The sequence below is a fragment of the Ranitomeya imitator genome, chromosome 4 (genome assembly GCF_032444005.1).
Source record: "Ranitomeya imitator isolate aRanImi1 chromosome 4, aRanImi1.pri, whole genome shotgun sequence".
NCBI classification, from domain to species: domain Eukaryota; kingdom Metazoa; phylum Chordata; class Amphibia; order Anura; family Dendrobatidae; genus Ranitomeya; species Ranitomeya imitator.
In genome coordinates this window covers 265,106,912-265,130,353 of record NC_091285.1, presented here as the reverse complement: position 1 = coordinate 265,130,353, position 23,442 = coordinate 265,106,912, and the positions used below count along the sequence as shown (strand labels likewise).

At 39.9% G+C, this 23,442-nt stretch overlaps 1 protein-coding gene across 1 annotated transcript in view; it reads left to right on the top strand.

Annotated features, from left to right (window-relative positions):
- Positions 1 to 23,442, top strand: part of TRHDE (thyrotropin releasing hormone degrading enzyme) — a 1,712,820-nt gene that overhangs the window by 1,057,534 nt on the left and 631,844 nt on the right. Inside the window, exon 7 of the mRNA XM_069764587.1 lies at positions 15,096 to 15,161. Coding sequence (XP_069620688.1) covers positions 15,096 to 15,161 — 66 coding nt within the window. The remainder of the gene's footprint in view (positions 1 to 15,095; positions 15,162 to 23,442) is intronic.

Sequence of the window (23,442 nt, the reverse complement as noted above, 5' to 3'; positions counted from 1 at the left end):
TCCGTTCCACGCCCCCCGTACTCCGTTCCACCCCTCCCGCACTCCGATTCCCCCCCCGTGCTCCGATCCCCCCCCGTGGTCCCCCCCACCCCATCATACTTACCGATCCAGCCGGGGTCCCGTCCGTCTTCTCCCTGGGCGCCGCCATCTTCCAAAATGGCGGGCGCATGTGCAGTGCGCCCGCCGAATCTGCCGGCCGGCAGATTCGTTCCAAAGTGCATTTTGATCACTGAGATATAATCTATCTCAGTGATCAAAATAAAAAAAATAATAAATGACCCCCCCCTTTGTCACCCCCATAGGTAGGGACAATAAAAAAATAAAGAAATTTTTTTTTTCCACTAATGTTAGAATAGGGTTAGGGTTAGGGTTAGGGGTAGGGTTAGGGGTAGGGTTAGGGTTAGGGGTAGGGGTAGGGCTAGGGTTAGGGTTAGGGCTAGGGGTAGGGTTAGGGTTAGGGCTAGGGGTAGGGGTAGGGTTAGGGTTAGGGTTAGGGCTAGGGGTAGGGGTAGGGTTAGGGTTAGGGCTAGGGTTAAGGTTTCGGTATGTGCACACGTATTCTGGTCTTCCGCGGATTTTTCCGCTGCGGATTTGATAAATCCGCAGTGCTAAACCGCTGCGGATTTATGGCGGATTTACCGCGGTTTTTCTGCGCATTTCACTGCGGTTTTACAACTGCGATTTTCTATTTGAGCAGTTGTAAAACCGCTGCGGAATCCGCACAAAGAAGTGACATGCTGCGGAATGTAAACCGCTGCGTTTCCGTGCAGTTTTTCCGCAGCATGGGCACAGCGATTTTTGTTTCCCGTAGGTTTACATTGAACTGTAAACTCATGGGAAACTGCTGCGGATCCGCAGCGTTTTCCGCAGCGTGTGCACATACCTTTAGAATTAGGCTATGTGCACACGGTGCGGATTTGGCTGCGGATTCGCAGCAGTGTTCCATCAGGTTTACAGTACCATGTAAACATATGGAAACCAAATCCGCTGTGCCCATGGTGCAGAAAATACCACGCGGAAACGCTGCATTGTATTTTCCGCAGCATGTCAATTCTTTGTGCGGATTCCGCAGCGTTTTACACCTGTTCCTCAATAGGAATCCGCAGGTGAAATCCGCACAAAAAACACTGGAAATCTGCGGAAAATCCGCAGGTAAAACGCAGTGCCTTTTACCCGCGGATTTTTCAAAAATGGTGCGAAAATATCTCACACGAATCCGCAACGTGGGCACATAGCCTTAGGGTTAGGGTTGGAATTAGGGTTGTGGTTATGGTTAGGGGTGTGTTGGGGTTAGGGTTGTGGTTAGGGGTGTGTTGCGGTTAGGGTTGTGTTTAGGGTTATGGCTACAGTTGGGATTAGGGTTAGGGGTGTGTTGGGGTTAGTGTTGGAGGTAGAATTGAGGGGTTACCACTGTTTAGGCACATCAGGGGTCTCCAAACGCAACATGGCGCCACCATTGATTCCAGCCAATCTCGTATTCAAAAAGTCAAATGGTGCTCCCTCACTTCCGAGCCCTGACGTGTGCCCAAACAGTGGTTTACCCCCACATATGGGGTACCAGCATACTCAGGACAAACTGCGCAACAATTACTGGGGTCCAATTTCTCCTGTTACCCTTGTGAATCAAAAAAAATGCTTGCTAAAACATCATTTTTGAGGAAAGAAAAATGATTTTTTATTTTCACGGCTCTGCGTTGTAAACGTCTGTGAAGCACTTGGGGGTTCAAAGTGCTCACCACATATCTAGATAAGTTCCTTGGGGGGTCTAATTTCTAAAATGGGGTCACTTGTGGGGGTTTCTACTGTTTAGGCACACCAGGGGCTCTGCAAACGCAATGTGACACCCGCAGACCATTCCATCAAAGTCTGCATTTCAAAAGTCACTACTTCCCTTCTGAGCCCCGACGTGTGCCCAAACAGTGGTTTACCCCCACTCATGGGGTATCAGCGTACTCAGGAGAAACTGGACAACAACTTTTGGGGTCCAATTTCTCCTGTAACCCTTGGGAAAATAAAAAATTCTGGGCTAAATAATTATTTTTGAGGAAAGAAAACGTATTTATTATTTTCACGGCTCTGCATTATAAACTTCTATGAAGCACTTGGGGGTTCAAAGTGCTCACCACACATCTAGATAAGTTCCTTTCGGGGTCTAGTTTCCAAAATGGGGTCACTTGTGGGGGGTTTCTACTGTTTAGGCACATCAGGGGCTCTGCAAACGCAACGTGACGCCCGCAGAGCATTCCATCAAAGTCTGCATTTCAAAACGTCACTACTTCAATTCCAAGCCCCGGCATGTGCCCAAACAGTAGTTTACCCCCACATATGGGGTATCACCATACTCAGGAGAAACTGGACAACAAATATTGGGGTCAAATTTCTCCTGTTACCCTTGGGAAAATTAAAAAATTCTGGGCTAAATAATTATTTTTGAGGAAAGAAAACGTATTTATTATTTTCACGGCTCTGCATTATAAACTTCTATGAAGCGCTTGGGGGTTCAAAGTACTCACCACACATCTAGATAAGTTCCTTTCGGGGTCTAGTTTCCAAAATGCGGTCACTTGTGGGGGGTTTCTACTGGTAAGCCACATCAGGGGCTCTGCAAACGCAACGTGACGCCCACAGAGCATTCCATCAAAGTCTGCATTTCAAAACGTCACTACTTCACTTCCGAGCCTCGGCATGTGCCCAAACAGTGGTTTACCCCCACATATGGGGTATCAGCGTACTCAGGAGAAACTGGACAACAACTTTTGGGGTCCAGTTTCTTCTGTAACCCTTGGGAAAATAAAAAATTCTTGGCTAAATAATTATTTTTGAGGAAAGAAAACGTATTTATTATTTTCACGGCTCTGCATTATAAACTTCTATGAAGCACTTGGGGGTTCAAAGTGCTCACCACACATCTAGATAAGTTCCTTTGGGGGTCTAGTTTCCAAAATGGGGTCACTTGTGGGGGGTTTCTACTGTTAAGCCACATCAGGGGCTCTGCAAACGCAACGTGACGCCCACAGAGCATTCCATCAAAGTCTGCATTTCAAAACGTCACTACTTCACTTCCGAGCCCCGGCATGTGCCCAAACAGTGATTTACCCCCAGATATGGGGTATCAGCGTACTCAGGAGAAACTGGACAACAACGTTTGGGGTCAAATTTCTCCTGTTACCCTTGGGAAAATAAAAAATTGCAGGCTAAAAGATCATTTTTGAGAAAATATTTTTTTTTTTTTTTCATGGCTCTGCGTTATAAACTTCTGTGAAGCACTTGGGGGTTCAAAGTCCTCACCACACATCTAGATTAGTTCCTTTGGGGGTCTAGTTTCCAAAATGGTGTCATTTCTGGGGGATCTCCAATGTTTAGGCACACAGGGGCTCTCCAAACGTGACATGGTGTCCGCTAATGATTGGAGCTAATTTTCCATTTAAAAAGCCAAATGGCGTGCCATCCCTTCCGAGCCCTGCCGTGCGCCCAAACAGTGGTTTACCCCCACATATTGGGTATCTGCGTACTCAGGACAAACAGGACAACAATATTTGGGGTCCAATTTCTCCTATTATCCTTGGCAAAATAGGAAATTCCAGGCTAAAAAATCATTTTTGAGGAAAGAAAAATTATTTTTTCTTTTCATGGATCTGCGTTATAAACTTCTGTGAAGCACCTGGGGGTTTAAAGTGCTCAATATGCATCTAGATAAGTTCCTTGGGGGGTCTAGTTTCCAAAATGGGGTCACTTGTGGGGGAGCTCCAATGTTTAGGCACACAGGGGCTCTCCAAACGCGACATGGTGTCCGCTAACAATTGGAGCTAATTTTCCATTCAAAAAGTCAAATGGCGCGCCTTCCCTTCCGAGCCCTGCCGAGTGCCCAAACAGTGGTTTACCCCCACATATGAGGTATCGACGTATTCGGGAGAAATTGCCCAACAAATTTTATGATCCATTTTACCCTACTGCCCATGTAAAAATGAAAAAATTGAGGCGAAAAGAATTTTTTTGTGAAAAAAAAGTACTTTTTCATTTTTACAGATCAATTTGTGAAGCACCTGAGGGTTTAAAGTGCTCACTAGGCATCTAAATAAGTTCCTTGGGGGGTCTAGTTTCCAAAATGGGGTCACTTGTGGGGGAGCGCCAATGTTTAGGCACACAGGAGCTCTCCAAACGCGACATGGTGTCCGCTAACGATGGAAATAATTTTTCATTCAAAAAGTCAAATGGCGCTCCTTCCCTTCCGAGCCTTACCATGTGCCCAAACAGTGGTTTACCCCCACATGTGAGGTATTGGTGTACTCAGGAGAAATTGCCCAACACATTTTATGATCCATTTTATCCTGTTGCCCATGTGAAAATGAAAAAATTGAGGCTAAAAGAATTTTTTTGTGAAAAAAAAGTACTTTTTCATTTTTACGGATTAATTTGTGAAGCACCTGGGGGTTCAAAGTGCTCACTATGCATCTAGATAAGTTCCTTGGGGCGTCTAGTTTCCAAAATGGGGTCACTTGTGGGGGAGCTCCAATTTTTAGGCACACGGGGGCTCTTCAAACGTGACATGGTGTCCGCTAAAGAGTGGAGCCAATTTTTGATTCAAAAAGTCAAATGGCGCTCCTTCCCTTCCAAGCCCTGCCGTGCGCCCAAACAGTGGTTTACCCCCACATATGAGGTATCAGCGTACTCAGGACAAATTGGACAAAAATTTTCGTGGTTCAGTTTCTCCTTTTACCATTGGGAAAATAAAAAAATTGTTGCTAAAAGATAATTTTTGTGACTAAAAAGTTAAATGTTCATTTTTTCCTTCCATGTTGCTTCTGCTGCTGTGAAGCACCTGAAGGGTTAATAAACTTCTTGAATGTGGTTTTGAGTACTTTGTGGGGTGCAGTTTTTAGAATGGTGTCACTTTTGGGTATTTTCAGCCATATAGACCCCTCAAACTGACTTCAAATGTGAGGTGGTCCCTAAAAAAAATGGTTTTGTAAATTTCGTTGTAAAAATGACAAATCGCTGGTCAAATTTTAACCCTTATAACTTCCTAACAAAAAAAAATTTTGTTTCCAAAATTGTGCTGATGTAAAGTAAACATGTGGGAAATGTTATTTATTAACTATTTTGTGTCACATATCTCTCTGGTTTAACAGAATAAAAATTCAAAATGTGAAAATTGCGAAATTTTCAAAATTTTCGCCAAATTTCCGTTTTTATCACAAATAAACGCAGAATTTATTGACCTAAATTTACCACTAACATGAAGCACAATATGTCACGAAAAAACAATCTCAGAACCGCTAGGATCCGTTGAAGCGTTCCTGAGTTATTACCTCATAAAGGGACACTGGTCAGAATTGCAAAATACGGCAAGGTCTTTAAGGTCAAAATAGGCTGGGTCATGAAGGGGTTAATGAATTTTGCTGCTGTAGAAATTGTGCAACTCATACACATAGCTGGCTTGCCTGCTGACATATGTCCAAGGGCACTGTGCTTCTAGTGGTGTCATCTATATTTGCTCTCTCTTTCCCTTCTTCAATTATTAGAGATGGCAGGAGAGAATGGTATGAGGATGTAGATGGAGTTCTCACAGTAGAGAGGGTAAAAATGGTCAAAGTTTGAAAGAAAGGTAAATCACATGAAAAAGAAGGGTAAATTACATTGGTTGTATATCAATGATCAAAGAGAAAAGGAGCACAGAATAGCAGACTGCGGAAGATGAGAATGCACTTCTAAACACCCTTGTTTGTCAGGATTATGAACCGTCCAAAAAATTTATTGGAAATCCATAAATATAAAAGATTTTTTTTCTCTAGGATCTGTAAAAAAAACCTGTATATATCGGTGACATTTCTGAAGCTGAAGTTATTGTGATAATTTCTATCATTATTTTGCAGGTCAGATGAGCGCAGTAAATGCATATGGGTGCACTTATACATTGCAGAGAGTTGTCATTAAAAATCCACAAGTCAATTTACAAAGATATTACATTTTTTACTTCTAATTAGGCATGTTATCAGCAGGCAATTCCGCATTCACAACCTAAATGCTTTACTAGTCAAAGAGCAAAGCAGAGAAGCTTTCTAGAGCAGCCATTTGTACAGATCGTAAATGTGCACATGTTGGTAGTTTGTGCGTATGCACTTGAATGCACAATATATTTATATGCAATTACGGTATGTGTGTTCTCTTAAAACATCACCAAATTTGTCATTTTCTTACAATCAAACTGCAATTTTTTTTTTACTGATGCCCTTCCTAATTCTAAATTTGACTATTGCTACCTAGCATTATTTAGTAGCCAGGATCATAGTTCAGTATAAGTACTACACTATTGCCTCTACCTTATGGCAATCACTCATTAGTTTCCTATTCTTTATAAAATGCAATATAAATATATAACTTAGAAAGCTTTTCACAGTGCTGCTTATGCCACATCTCATCCTTCATTTCTGTCTACCACCTACTGATAGACTAACTTTCTCCATAATCCAAACCCTAGCATACATATTCTGTGCTTTAAGTGTGTGATATGTGGCACTATATGAACATTAAATGGCTTTGTCTTTCTATCTCCAGGACTTTACACGTGCTGCGCCGATTCTTTGGAATGCACTACCTAGGTTAATACGATTAATCCCCAATCCCCACAGTTTTAAGTGTGCCCTAAAAACTCATTTGTTCAGACTGGCCTACCGCCTCAATGCATTAATCTAACGATCCCTGTGTGGCCTATTTAAAAAAAAAAAAAAAAAAACACAACATAATCAGGTTCCTCGCATCATGTTCTCATTCACTTTATGCAGTTAATAGCCCTCTGTGTCTGTACTGCTACATACTTAGGCTGATAACTGGTTCATGCAGCTTTACATGAACACCCGAGCCTTACACTATGGCTGGTCCGAATAACTATAGCAATTGTTATCATCCACCTCTCGTGTCTCCCCTTTTCCTCATAGTTTGTAAGCTTGCGAGCAGGGCCCTCATTCCTCCTGGTATCTGTTTTGAACTGTATTTCTGTCATGCTGTAATGTCTATTGTCTGTACAAGTATCCTCTATAATTTGTAAAGCGCTGCGGAATATGTTGGCGCTATATAAATAAAAATTATTATTATTATTATTAGATGCTTGCTACACCTGCATAAACTGGTTTGTAGAAAGCAAAAAACATACAATAATTAGAAACATTCAATAAATGCTAACAGTGTTAACAATGCTTACTCTATTTGTGTAGCATGACACTCCATTAACTTTGCATATCAGTTCTACTGGACAAATAATATTGCACATCAAATTATTTTTGTGGGGGACAGTACATCTGTATGTGAACCTGATCATGGACAGCACTAAGAACTGTCCATGTAGCATTTAGAACTGTCCAATGTAGCATTTAGTGTTCAAAACATCAAATTATGTGAAATGGTTTGTGACCTATGTCTTTTTTTTAAATGAAGACAAAGTCACTACAAAATAATTTGACATTTTTGAAAATAAAATATTCTAGCATTTTGACAAAGTTCACTCTTTGTGAAGAAAAAATCAAGCAAGAAAAGATGACACTATCTATCTTGGCATTTCTTGTTCTTGTTAGAACTGAAACAGTTTGCTGTCATATAAAACAATCAATAAAGTTTTACAAGCTACATAGAATGAAATACCTGGTGATATAGGGCAAGGCAACATCTAAGTTATTTAACTTATAAATAATAGGTTACATTGGAGCTGCAGGAAGTTCTGGCAAGTAATGTATTGCATATGACCGCAATCTCCTTTATTATTCATATTTGTGACATATGGAATAGCGTGGGAAGACGGAAGCCTTTCCTTAGAAATAGAAACATCCAAGACCTACTACATTTTGCCAAAACCTACATCAAATCTGTCAAAAACATGTAGGAAAATGTATTATGGTCTGATAAGACCATGGTTGAACTTATTGACCATAATTACAAAAGATATGATTAGCACAAAGAGAACACTGTGCATCACCAAAAGAACACCAAATCCACAGTGAAGCATGATGGAGGCAGCATTATTTTTTCTGCTGCTTTTAGGCAACTGGAACTAAGGCTTTAGTCAAGGTGGAGGGAATTATAAACATTTCCAAACATCAGTCAAGTTTGCAACAAGACTTTAAGACTCTGCTTAAAATCTGAAGCTGAAGAGTAATTTCACCTTTGAGCATGACAAAGACCTTAAGCATACCTCTAAAATGATAAAAGAATGGCTTTACCAGAAGAAGATCAAAGTTGGATTTAAATGTCAAGACTGGGCTAAGATATATCTGAAGACAGATGCCTTCAATTTTGAATAAATCCCCAAGAGTGTCACCAGCAAAGCACCCCCAAATCCATCACATCTCCTTCTCCATGCTTCACAGTGGGAACCAGGCATGTAGAGTCCATCCGTTCACCTTTTCTGCATAGCACAAAGACACGGTGGTTGGAACCAAAGATCTCAAATTTGGACTCATCAGACCAAAGCACAGATTTCCACTGGTCTAATGTCCCTTCCTTGTGTTTTTTAGCTCAAACCAGTCTCTTCTGCTTGTTGCCTGTCCTTAGCAGTGGTTTCCTAGCAGCTATTTTGCCATGAAGGCCTGCTGCACAAAATCTCCTCTTAACAGTTGTAGAGATGTGTCTGCTGCTAGAACTCTGTATGGCATTGACCTAGTCTCTAATCTGAGCTGCTGTTAACCTGCGATTTCATAGGCTGGTGACTATAAACTTATCCTCAGAAGCAGAGGTGTCTCTTGGTCTTCCTTTCCTGGGGCGGTACTCATATGTGAGCCAGTTTCTTTGTAGCACTTGATGGTTTTTGCAACTAAACTTGTGGACACTTTCAAAGTTTTCCCAATTTTTTGGACTGACTGACCTTCATTTCTTAAAGTAATGATGGCCACTCGTTTTTCTTTACTTAGCTGCTTTTTTATTGCCATAATACAAATTCTAACAGTCTATTCAGTAGGACTATCAGCTGTGTATCCACCAGACTTCTTCACAACACAACTGATGATCCCAACCCCATTTATAAGGCAATAAATCCCACTTAGTAAACCTGACAGGGCACCCCTGTAAAGTGAAAACCATTCCCGGTGACTACCTCTTGAACTCATCAACAGAATGCCAAGAGTGTGCAAAGCAGTCATCGAAGCAAAAGGTGGCTACTTTGAACAACCTAGAATATAAGACATAATTTCAGTCGTTTCACACTTTTTTTGTTAAGTATATAATTCCACATGTGTTTTGATGCCTTCAGTGTGAATGTACAATTTTCATAGTCATGAAAATACAGAAAAATCTTTAACTGAGAAGGTGTGTCCAAACTTTTGGTCTGTACTTTATATTACATAGAAAGATAGAAAAAAAGCCAGGGATTCATCTGCCATGTACTGTAAAATCACTGCAGGAGCCAACAGAATAGAAGAGATGAATTACATATAGTAAATACATGTAGAATATATATATATATATACATATATATATATATATACAGTGGGGCAAAAAAGTATTTAGTCAGTCAGCAATAGTGCAAGTTCCACCACTTAAAAAGATGAGAGGCGTCTGTAATTTACATCATAGGTAGACCTCAACTATGGGAGACAAACTGAGAAAAAAAAATCCAGAAAATCACATTGTCTGTTTTTTTAACATTTTATTTGCATATTATGGTGGAAAATAAGTATTTGGTCAGAAACAAAATTTCATCTCAATAATTTGTAATATATCCTTTGTTGGCAATGACAGAGGTCAAACGTTTTCTGTAAGTCTTCACAAGGTTGCCACACACTGTTGTTGGTATGTTGGCCCATTCCTCCATGCAGATCTCCTCTAGAGCAGTGATGTTTTTGGCTTTTCGCTTGGCAACATGGACTTTCAACTCCCTCCAAAGGTTTTCTATAGGGTTGAGATCTGGAGACTGGCTAGGCCACTCCAGGACCTTGAAATGCTTCTTACGAAGCCACTCCTTCGTTGCCCTGGCGGTGTGCTTTGGATCATTGTCATGTTGAAAGACCCAGCCACGTTTCATCTTCAATGCCCTTGCTGATGGAAGGAGGTTTGCACTCAAAATCTCACGATACATGGCCCCATTCATTATTTCATGTACCCGGATCAGTCGTCCTGGCCCCTTTGCAGAGAAACAGCCCCAAAGCATGATGTTTCCACCACCATGCTTTACAGTAGGTATGGTGTTTGATGGATGCAACTCGGTATTCTTTTTCCTCCAAACATGACAAGTTGTGTTTCTACCAAACAGTTCCAGTTTGGTTTCATCAGACCATAGGACATTCTCCCAAAACTCCTCTGGATCATCCAAATGCTCTCTAGCAAACTTCAGACGGGCCCGGACATGTACTCGCTTAAGCAGTGGGACACGTCTGGCACTGCAGGATCTGAGTCCATGGTGGTGTAGTGTGTTACTTATGGTAGGCCTTGTTACATTGGTCCCAGCTCTCTGCAGTTCATTCACTAGGTCCCCCCGCGTGGTTCTGGGATTTTTGCTCACCGTTCTTGTGATCATTCTGACCCCACGGGGTGGGATTTTGCGTGGAGTCCCAGATCGAGGGAGATTATCAGTGGTCTTGTATGTCTTCCATTTTCTAATTATTGCTCCCACTGTTGATTTCTTCACTCCAAGCTGGTTGGCTATTGCAGATTCAGTCTTCCCAGCCTGGTGCAGGGCTACAATTTTGTTTCTGGTGTCCTTTGACAGCTCTTTGGTCTTCACCATAGTGGAGTTTGGAGTCAGACTGTTTGAGGGTGTGCACATGTGTCTTTTTATACTGATAATAAGTTTAAACAGGTGCCATTACTACAGGTAATGAGTGGAGGAAAGAGGAGACTCTTAAAGAAGAAGTTACAGGTCTGTGAGAGCCAGAAATCTTGATTGTTTGTTTCTGACCAAATACTTATTTTCCACCATAATATGCAAAAAAAATGATAAAAAAACAGACAATGTGATTTTCTGGATTTTTTTTTCTCAGTTTGTCTCCCATAGTTGAGGTCTACTTATGATGTAAATTACAGACGCCTCTCATCTTTTTAAGTGGTGGAATTTGCACTATTGCTGACTGACTAAATACTTTTTTGCCCCACTGTATATATATATTGTGAGGATACGCTACCTGAGTGTGTTGGGGGACACTCGCTTGGCACCACGATAAACACTTCAGGCACGATATCTCACACATATCAGTCTTATTTGGTTTATTACACATCATAAACCACATGACGTAGAGTCCATTGTGTTACACAGTTCATAGAACATCGCAAGCATCAACAGTCTGTATAGTACCTGACGGGAGCTCCTGCTCCACCTGCTGACTCCTTGTCAGTCCACTCCTCCGGGTAAGCTGCCTCACAGGGATCACCAACTTGCCTGGCCGGCACACATTAGTCAGTCCAGACCCACTGTAGATTCCCCACACAGTAGCTGTCACTGGCTCTGCAGATCCCGGTCCTCACCTCGTGCTATTCAGGGATCTGGTCCTACTCCCAGGACCTCCCAACACCCAGGTTACACAGGATCACACAGGTGGCCAGTCCGGGTACTATTCAGGACGTCCATCCCCAGCTGGGACCATCCAATACCCAGGCCAACAGTAGCCAAGTCACACCATGTGCTATTCAGGATTCCTATTCCCAGGAAATCCAACACAGGTAGCCCAATGTGCTATTCAGGATTCCTCCTCCCAGGAAATCCAACACATACTTCAGGACCTTCAGACCATGTGACCCACACCCTGGTCACATTATATACCCTGAAACCACACCCCTGGGTGGGAGTGTGGATGTGTGGCTAGTTTTTCCCGCCCATCTCACACAACTAGCCTAGTAAGTCACCCTTGACTATTATACAACACTACACCAACTGTTGAGGGACAACAGGCCCCAGAACAACCACAATACCTCAGACTTACCACGCAGACTCCCTCTGCAACACATACCGTCCACCAATCACATGACCAGTCATGGTTTCCACACAATTATGTCTCCAAGTGCATCTTGAAGTGCAGATGCAGCGCCCCCTGGCTGTAACATTGGTCACTGCACCACAATATAATATATATATATATATATATACTGTATGTCAGTGACAAATACAATAAATGCAGTGTTTGCAAATTACTTTGCATGTATTTAATTAATAAAATATTAATTTTCAGAAAAAAATGGCATGAGCTCCCGTGCAATTTTCTTAACCAATATTAACAAAAGTCCCAATATCATAATGCTGGTCTGGGTTATAGCACACAACCGTAAAGTGCACCCAGATCAGTCAAGAAAAGCTCCAAAGCAAGCATATAAATAGGAGAAAAAGGGAGCATACAATATAGATAATTTTGTAAACACATAACTTTATTGATACAAAAGATACTAAAAATAGTAAAGCAGTTACATCATAGGTGTCATCCACTCAGGCACAAAAGGGAGCCCATCCCCATGCAAATCCCCATGTCTCTAAACATAGTAACCGGAGGGAGATAAAAACACTCCCATATGTTTGTAAACCGGTGAGACTAAGCCCACATATGCTAAGGTAAATGTAATTACCACTAGAAGAGCAATATTACTAATAGTGTGCAGTGCATCTTAATAAAGCAGGTACCGTGGTTAGGCTTACCAATGGGGGATGCAGGGAGAGGGTCCGACCGGAAGAAAAGCACACCCTTTTGTATCAATAAAGTTATGTGTTTACAAAATTATCTATATTGTATGCTCCCTTTTTCTCCTATTTATAAATTTTCTTAACCAGCAGAGGGAAAGACAATGGCTGAGGGCAGAAGTTTATAGCCTGGAGAGGGGGTAATACTTATGGAGCTTCCAAGGCTATTAATATCAGCTCGCTACTGTATACTTAGCCTTTACTGGCTATTAAAATGGGGGGACCCTAAAAAAATTACATACGGTCCCATATAATTAATAACCAGCAAAGGCTATGCAGACATCTGTGGGCTGATATTAATAGCCTAGGAAGGGGCCATGGATACTGCCCCCAGGCTAAAACATCAGCTCTCAGCTGTCCCAGATAAGGTGCATCTCTAAGGTGTTCCAATTCTGGCACTTAGCCTCTCTTTCCCACTAGCCCTATAGCAGTGGCAAGTGAGGTTATAGTTGGGGGGATTTATGTCACCTTTGTATTGTCAGGTATCACCTTTACGCAGAGATGCTTCTAATCCATTTGTCATAGGATGGGTCCAGTTCTGATACATCTAGATGGCAGGCTGCATGATTGCATAATGCAACCATGCAGCCTGCCGTACAGCAGTCACAGGGTTTGAGGTGTGTGAATGAGTACCTAGGGTACTTCTGGTGGCAGCACATCCTGGGCTATGTTTGTTGTTATTACTGTCAGCACAGTGGTGCTTTCCAGCAGTGGGACTCCCTGGTGGCTATTTCTGGGTCTCTGTTTGATCCCATCCAGAATCTGAACTAGTAGGGTATTGGCTGGTAAATCATTCACCTTGCATTCCACTAGGATGAGGCTTTCTGGGCAGCAAAGCTCATTGATGGACCTAACAATGATCTGCATGCAGCAGCAGAAGGTTGGCTGGCATGGCAGTACCCGGGCAGTAGTACTCAGCCTCTCCAAACACAGAGAGTATGCCAGCAGATCCAACAGACAGGACTGGTCCATGTCTGCCGCTTTTCTTCTGCCTCCTTGCTCCCATCTCATCTCCTTCTCTTCTCCCATCGATTGTTTTTGTCATCCCTTAGAGATACACAGCCAGGATGACCTGAGGAGCATCTAGAACAGCTGAAAGGTGCACAAATCAGGAAGCAAAATGTACAATTCCACTGTCCTGGAACATGGTGACTGGCACTGTAGTGCATCTCATGGGCCACTTCATAGAAACACAAAGAAGCCCTTCATCTCCTTGGTAACTTCATGTCATTGCCCCTGCTGAGCCTGACAGTAAATAGGCCCCCCTGTTTGTTCAGGGCCCCAGCACTTGCTCGGGTGTGCCGAGTGGCGACACCAACCTTGTTTATTACATTAACCTTTCATATTGACCAATAACGTAAATAATAGATATACACATTGTAGTATACAGTACATATGTAATAATAATGGAGAATATTACAGCTCTGGCAAAAAGTAAGAGACCACCACATCAAACCCTTGTCATTGGCAGCTCAATCTCTAGACCCCATTGAAAACCTCTGGAATGTAATCAAGAGGACGATGGATAGTCACAAACTATCCAAGAAGAACAGCTTAAGTTTTTGCTCCATGAGCAGTGTGAAAGACTGGTGGAAAGCATGCCAAGACGCATGAAATCTGTGATTCACAATCATGGTTATTCCACAAAATATTGATTTCTGAACTATTCCTGAGTTAAAACATTAGTGTTGTTTCTCAATGATTATGAACTTGTTTTCTTTGCATTATTTGAGGTCTGAAAGCACTGGATTTGTTTGTTTTGTTTTTTCAATTTTGACCATTTCTCCTTTTCAGGAAAAAAAACAAAATGTATTGTTTGGAAATTCAGAGACATGTTGTTAGAAGTTTATAGAATACAAGAAAAGTTTACATTTTACTCAAAAATATACCTATAAAGAAAAAAATCAGACAAACTGAACATTTTGCAGTGGTTTCTTAATTTTTGCCAGAGCTGTATACATTATAAGGAACAAAATCTCATATAATATAAGATAAAGAGATGACACCATATGATAAAGGGGAATGTGGAAAGGACTTGGGGAAAAAAGCACAATTGGGCAGCAGACTTACCATATAGGATTGAATCATTTTTATGTACACCTCCAACTATAGCCCTATCCACAGGCAAACAAACCCGCAATCACATACGTGTATGTTACTTTGCATTTAGGGGTTAAACAGCAGATATAAGTAACCTTGACAGCTCAGGTTGAATAATATATTACTATACAAGCAGTTCTCTGACAAAAAATACTGTAAATCTAACTTAACAACATGTGTGCCACATAGCAGTACTGCGTACAAAAGTTGCCTTAGGGTAAAACATTGCAAATGGTTTATTGAACGTATCAACCAAAATTCAGACAGTTATGTTTGCATCTATCTTTATAAGACAGAGTACCTCATTTTTTTAACTGAGTCTGAAGTATTTTCTTTTCTATTTTATCCACAGGGAGCAGCTTTAATTCGAATGCTAGCTAATTTTATGGGCCAGAAAGTATTTCAAAGAGGACTACAGGTAAGTTAATTCTTATAAAAGTAGCATACCGTATATGACTGTACTGATTTATTTTTGTTAATTTATTTGCAATATTATAGCCATATCTTGGATGGATGGAATTTATATAAATTAATGCTACGAGGCACTTTGTAGAGTCAATAAAAATCGTTGTAAGATTCATGTGAGAAAAGTGTTAATGTTGAAACTAAACCTTATTTGTGAATAGACAAAAGGGAATGGGAAGCCATGAAAGTGGTTTATACTTTTCTAATATGTGAAAAAATAAATTATTTTTTTTTGGTGGGGGGATTTTTGAAGAAAAAAAGAAGGGAGAATGACACACAAGCAGCAATGTCCAAAATAAATTGATCACTCTTGGTTTTTTTTCTTTCCATCATTAAGAGCAAGTTGGAAGGGTTGCATATAATATTAATGACATATCCAGTATATACTTCATCAATATCACATGTATTGATTACCTTTTCATTGGATGGATCATCACTGTCAGATCATCTGTCATTAGGTCTTGTGGAGGTCAAATGTGAAATATAAATGGAGCTTTGCAGAACAGCCATGTTCAACCTGTAGCGACCTCTGCTGAGAGCTGCTCATTTCGTTAAATTCAAGAGAATAGAAATTGATTTACATCTTTCAATAACAAAATACATAAAACATTGCAGTTTTTTTTATGTGCTTGCCATCTGCTTTCATTAAAGGCTACATGATTCTTTAAAAAAACCTGCATTTTTAGGGGGCAGTCACTGTTTCTCGTGATGAAGTTTGAGATTTTGGTTTTTGGGTGTCCAACCCAGTGATATGTGGTCATCAAAAGATTGTATGTTCTGTTAGTACAATTTAAAAGGAACCCGTCATGACTAATGTCATCTATGTAAACCATCTCAAATGTTAACTGTGTCCTGCAATGTCATCAGGACTTCACTTTGCATGCAGTCCATGGGAATTACAGCGCATGCACAAGATCGAAGGCTCGGGTGGAGCAGCAGGTCACAGAGATTAGAGACCTGTCCATCGCTAGCATATGGCGGGCAGTGAGCAAAGAATGTGACAGGCCGGAGAGTTGTAAGTGTACTTGTGAGCTCATTTGCATAAATATTTGGTGATTCATTTCTAGGTAACATAGAAACAGACTTATAATACAAAGTTATTGACATAACCAACCTATCAGGTGCTTTTCATAGATGACATAGTTCAGGTGCTTTTCATAGATGACATAGTTTCTAGTCTAAAAACCTACTTTCAGGCTTCTTTTAAGGACACCTTTAATGACATATTTATGTTACCTAAACGAATAAAAATTTCGCCAAATTTTCTTTTTGCAATTAGGATACATTAAGTAATTTTCAGTATTTTCAGCCTTTTATATTCTTTGTATTGAATTTATTCATTGCTGGCTGTGGAGTAAATTTAACTGAATATGTCAGTAAGCTTGTTCTGAAAGGAGTAGGGATGAGTGAATGTATGGAAGTTTGAGTTCTGGTACCCAACCTGAACTTCATTCCAAAGTTTGGTTCGGGTACCAGAGCTGTACCCAAACTTGAACCATAACCCAAACTCCATTGAAAAGCATGGGGACCTGGAGTTTGCAATGGACTTCCATGGGAAGTCTTTGATCAGTGTTTAGCACTTTACACTTACTGTTGTATACGAAAGTCAAACTTTCAAATTTATGTTCGCTCATCTCTAGACAGAAGAGTGAAAAACTATTTAATTAGTTCTTCTTATCTCCTCAGGACATAGCTAATTTCCTTTTTTTTTAATCTCCATCTTGAAAAGAGCCATTACTTTTTTTATTTTTTAAAACCATATGAGGGCTAGTTGCTTTGTGGGACAAATTGTACAAGAAAATGGGAAATGAATTAAAAATGCGGTGAAATTGCGAAAATAATATTTTTTTGGTAATTGTTTTTGCAGCATACTTTGTATGGTAAAACTAACTTTGCAAAATGAGTATGATTACGGCGATTCTAAAATTGTCCAGTTTTTCTTTATTTTATTTCTAGTGAAAAAAAAAAAACAGAAATTTTGAAAAAAAAAAACAATTTTTTTTTTTAATTGTGTCTTTATTTTTCGAGACCTGTAAAGTTTTAATTTTTTTGGTCGATGGAGCCAAGGGGAGTATGTGTTTTTCATGGGGTGAGACAAAGTTTTTTTATTGATACTATGAGATAGATATGTCATATTGATTTCTTACTACAGCATTTTATGTAAAATTGTTGCCACAAAAATAAACTACAATATTGCTATTTTTATTTTTTTCTGTTTGAGGTGTTCATTGATTGGGTTAATTATGTTTAAAGTTTGGTAGATCAAACAATTATAAACGCAAAAAAAACTGCATATGTGTATTTCAAATAAATATATTATCTGTATTTATTTTTATATTTTTTAAAATATTTTTTTTTACTTTTCACGGTATTTATTATTCCCCTTAGGGGACTGGAACCTGAGATTGGCTGATCCTTTGTACTATACAAAGAAATACTACAATATGGTACATACAGTAAAAATCACTTTCTCCTTTGAATCTCAACTTCGGGTTGGGTTTCAAGAAAGTTCCAAAATGAAAGGCACAGAAGTCTTCAACTGGCCCCAAATTGTTATAGCAACCAACTGGCACCAAATTATTGCATCACGGGGGCGCAACTGGGTGCAGAGAATGATGTGCCACCATTGTTGCTGCACAGTTAATTCCACTGCCAGTTTGACAGCGGTACTCAACAAGTTGACAGTTGCAGGTGGAGCTCCAATCCAGGTGTGACTGTTAGAGGCTGGTGGTGGCTTTAACACACAGCCATTACTTGCTAGGTATGGGGCAAGCTCACCCCATGAGCTCGTGCCATACACCCGTTACCAACATATATGTATGACGCCATCAGGAAGGTGTTAAAAACCTGCTTTGAGCGTGTTAACCTTGTAACAGATTTATTTAGAAAACATCTGGTGTGTAAAATAGGATTTTTGAACCTGTGAGGTTGGTCTTACTAGAGAGATCCTCTTTTGATCGTGAGGTGCAGTTTGAGCAGACAGTTTGAACAGAAGTGAATAATTACTACATAGACCTTCCTATGGTTGAACCAATCATTATCAATTACTTTGTGGTGTAAAATATTTTGGAAAGAATGTCGCTAAAAGCTTTGTCAAGTTTTCATTTGTCAGACAAAATTAAAATAAATGCAAGTCAAAGGTTATCTTCTGCCATGTTTCATTAAAATTAGAGATGTATATTTTTTAGGATTGTGCAGAAGCAATAAAATGTTTTCTAATTCTTCAGCATTACTTTAACAGCAAAGATGAGAATTGGCTTTGTGATAGTTATGTGACATTTTTTGCAACAACCAAATCTACATTAACCAATTTAAAGCAAACAGAAAGAACATTAAAAATAAACAAAAACAATGAAAGTCATTTTTTCTTGTGAAATCTGTTTTGGGGAAATCATTTTACAGGTGGCAGTGGATGATGAATGATTTATAATGTGGTATGCTACTTAGAAATGTGCCTTAAAGTAAATTGATGTTCACCTGAAATACAATTATGCTAAGATAGAGCGAGCAATCAGTCTTATCTGCTCTTGGTGAGCTTTTTATTTGAAATTTTATATAAACTACATTTGGGATCAGGTCACATGTAGCACCCTTGTCTTAACCCTTAAACCTCATGAAGCACAAAAATAAACATAACAAGATAACAATTATACAAGACTTGATGCTTTGAAGAAAGCCTGTCTGCTTTAGAAATATAATTTTAATATGATTTGCTATGACTGTTTTTTAACTGCTCCTCATAATCTCCGGGAATACATTGTAGAGATTGCTATATAAATTTGCTTATTAGATGTTTCCCAAAGGGGGCAGTAGAAATAAGAATCTCTGATAAGCTAAGCCTAATTAAAGCTTTTATAGACACATACCATGAGAGCTAAATTCTATTGTAATGTTACACTAATTCCCAAAGCGCTTACTAGTCTCCCATGCCAAACAAGGTTAAAACTACAATTGAAAAGCAGTGTTGGCTTACTGGGTTTTAGAAAGACTTTAATTCTGTTCTATTGCACAGATCATATTGTATCTTTCGGAATAAAATAAATACTGAGAATACTGTGACCTTGTTTCACAGCTATTTGGTTAAGTACGTTGCAGAAACATTGTGTAATGTGGGGTAATTATGTTTTGAACTTTGCCCTTTCACATGGACTTGACAAGGGATGAACTTAATGAGGGGTGGACACAATTAATAGTCTCATTAATATTGCATGCTATGTGTATTTATATGTATACACCAGCACTTACAATGAACGATATTACGTAATAGTATTATTATTATTATTATATAAGTTTGGAACCTGTGATGTGTATGAAAGAAAAAATTAAAATCTACCTATCAGTATATTTTTTACCTTTAAAGGGGCTGTTTATTGCTGCTGATCAGTGGGTATATTGGTCTGATAACCATTACTGGTCTTTCAATACACTGCTCTGAGGTGCACAGCCCCTGCATTAGCTACTTGTGCTGAGTGGTGGTTTGACAATAAGTGTATATATCCATTTACCATTCTCCTAGAAGCATAAAAAATATTAAGTGTGCTATAATTGACTTGATGAACAAGATAGTTACCCAGTCATTTTTACCATTTGTGAAACTAGAAAAATTAAGCCCTTCTTAATTATATGGATTAAAAAGTGAGAAATAAATTACTCTTATACCATGTGCACACATTCAGTATTTGGTCATTATTTTGCCTCAGTATTTGCAAGCCAAAATCAGGAGTGAAACAATCGGAAATATAATATCAATATATATAATTGTCTAAGGGGTACTTCCATCTGTCTGTCTGTCTTTCTGTCTGCAACTTCTGTAACGGAAATCCCACGTCGCTGATTGGTCTTGCCAGCTGCCTGTCATGGCTGCCGCGACCAATCAGCGATGGGCACAGTCCAATTAGTCCCTCCCTACTCCCCTGCAGTCAGTGCCTGGTGCCCGCAGACTCCACTCCACTTACCGCATGCACAGGGTTAATGCCAGCAGTAACGGGCCGTGAGTACCGCACTCTGTAACTGCAGCTATTAACCCTGTGTGACCAAGTTTTTTTTATTGATGCTGCGCATGCAGCATCAATAGTAAAACGATCTAATGTTCCAAAAAAATATTATTCTCACCCTCCGACGTGGCGCTGTCCTCGGCAGTGCAAGCGGCAGGTTCCGGTGCTAAGGATGCTATGCGAGAAGGACCTGCCATGACGTCACGATCATGTGACCGTGACGTCATCACAGGTCCTGCGCTCTTACCAACCCTGGGACAGGAGGCTGCCGCGTGCACCGCACACAGGCACCAGGACTACAAGAGCCCTTCGGAAGGTGAGTATATGTTTATTTTTTATTTTAAGTCTTTTTTAACCTGTTACAAACGTCGCTGGGCAATATACTACGTGACTGGCCAATATACTATGTGACTGGGCAGTATACTACGCGTCTGTGCTGTATACTACGTGGCTCTGTGCTGTATACTATGTCGCTGTGCAATATACTATGTGGCTGGGCAATATACTATGTGGCTGGGCAATATATTACGTCACTCGGCAATATACTACGTAGCTGGGCAATATAGTACATGACTGGGCAATATACTACGTGACTGGGCAATATACTACGTGACTGGGCAATATACTACGTGGCTGGGCAATATACTACGTGACTGGGCAATTTCCTACGTGGCTGGCAATATACTACGTGACTGGGCAATATACTACGTGACTGGGCAATATACTACGTGGCTGGGCAATATACTACGTGACTTGGCAATATACTGCGTGACTGGGCAATATACTACATGGCTGGGCAATATACTACGTCGCTGGGCAATATACTACATCGCTGGGCAATATACTACGTAGCTGGGCAATATAGTACGTGACTGGGCAATATACTACGTGACTGGGCAATATACTACGAGGCTGGGCAATATACTACATGGCTGGGCAATATACTACGTGGGCTGTGAAATATATTACGTGGACATGCATATTCTAGAATATCCGATGCGTTAGAATCGGGCCACCATCTAGTATATAATAATAATATAATAATTTTAATAATATAATAGTTATTATGTATAGTATATATAACAGAAACACATGCACCACTTCGGCATTTTTCACACACTCATAGTTTTGGGATACAAATACTGATGTAAAATACTCACCAAATATTCAACTTGTGGACGTGGCCTCAGGGGACAACTAAAATGAAAAATGAAAAATTGCAACTGCAGAATGAATTAAGTAAAATATTGCTAAAATAACATAATTATTATCACACTTAGTTGTTTTTCTAGCATGTTCTTTTTCAAGACAGAATTTTTCTCAAGAAGTTAAAAATTGCCAGTTAAAAACACATGGGCAATTCATTAAGATGCTTACAACAGAAATCTGATGTTAATACCTTAATAAGTTGCAATATTTTTATGCAACTTTGTGCCATTTTTGTGCAGCCAGCTACTAGGCGAGACATGAAATGCCTGTGAAATTTATCATAAGGAGCACCTCTAATGGGCTTAACTTGCTCTTGAAATGAAGTCCAGCTACTAGTTGGCATATATTTCAGGGGACAGCACACGCTGGATCTCAGACATGTTTGATTCATTAAGTGGTCCACTTAATAAATCAGGTCAGTGTAATCTATATAGTGCTTCAATATCAGTTTTAATAAATCACCCTCATGTCATAATGAAGTATAATAATAATGAATAGATAAAGTAAAAGCACAATATACAGTTTAGCAACTTTAAGAAAAATATGAAAACACAATAAAAAAATAAATGAACTCCTTCACCTCCCAGCCTGCTTTCACCTTCCTGAAGAGGCCAATTTTTTCTTTAACCCTAACCAGTATAATTTTATAATGCTATCACTCTAGAACACTTCAATATGTTCCAATGACTATAAACAATTTTTTTTTTAAATTGACAAAAAATTTGATTTGCATTTTTCAAAATTGAATTTGTATGCCCTGAAACCAGGTCACTATATCACACAAAATAGTTAATAAATAACATCTATTACAAGTTGAATTCACATTGGCACCACTTTTTAAACATATATTTTTTAACTAGTAAGTTAGTAAATATTTTTTGACGGCTCACCCTAATCCACCTGCACGTACTCAGTAAAGCAATGTTATTATTGTCTTTCTTTTCCCTTCTTTGTCTCCGTGGGCCATATCACGTTTCATATTTTACCGCTGCATCAGTCCTGTTTAGTACTTTATACATGGGCACCTGCTTAGTAATACAATCTAGCGCTTATACAGCTGTACGGCCTTTCACTAGGAGTGACACGCAAGCACCGCTCCCTGGAATGCACCGCCATTGTGGTGACATCACCCCCTCTTCCTGACAGCACCGCCCCATGCCGCACATGCCACGTTCCTTGAGACGCATCACCATAAGGGAGACGTCATCCCCTTCCCAGACAGCACCGCGGCATGCCGGACACGCCCCCATCCGGTTAGCAATACACACTCTCACTGCTCCAGCAGCACATATAAGATGTGTGGCAGGCACACATGACGTCAGACTAGCAGTGGACACCACGTCTACCACGCCACACGCTTGCGGTAAGATACACTCCTGCTTCTGTTTTCCCTCACAGGCCGGCATTGACTCTTAACCATTTTGTGCTTTCCATTTCCTAGGCTGCCTTATGTATACTAATTTTCCACATAGACCAAGGGTATGTTTTTGATCTCATATAGATCACACTCTACCATTTGACCCCTCACTCATATAGGTTAACCCAATCATTGCAGAAGCTAATTACCTTTTGCCTACATAGGCATGCTTCTCTTACAAACACCATCCACTATATGGTATGTAATCTCTCTTCCACTATCTAGCCACTCACTTTTCTCTTCCCATCTATATTGTGCCAAGATCGGTTGTTTCTGTACGGTTTTTGTACTGTTTTTGTACTAGTTGCGTACTAATTCTAACATATTGTCATGCCATCTCTATACTGGTAGTCCAGTCCTGTATATACTTTATTTATTTTGTTTTTTCCTTTGTGTATATTGTTTCTTATTGTACTTACAGTAACTGATGAAGGTCAAATTGGTGACCGAAACGTTTTGTTCCTGACAAATAAATTCACTTCCAAAATATAAGTTGAGTGCCAGGTTTTGTTATATATAATTAAGGTGTTGGAACCTACCTGGGCACCACATGTTATAAGCTGTGCACAGGTTATTTACTAAACTACATCTCAGCCTCTGACAAGCCAAGTCAC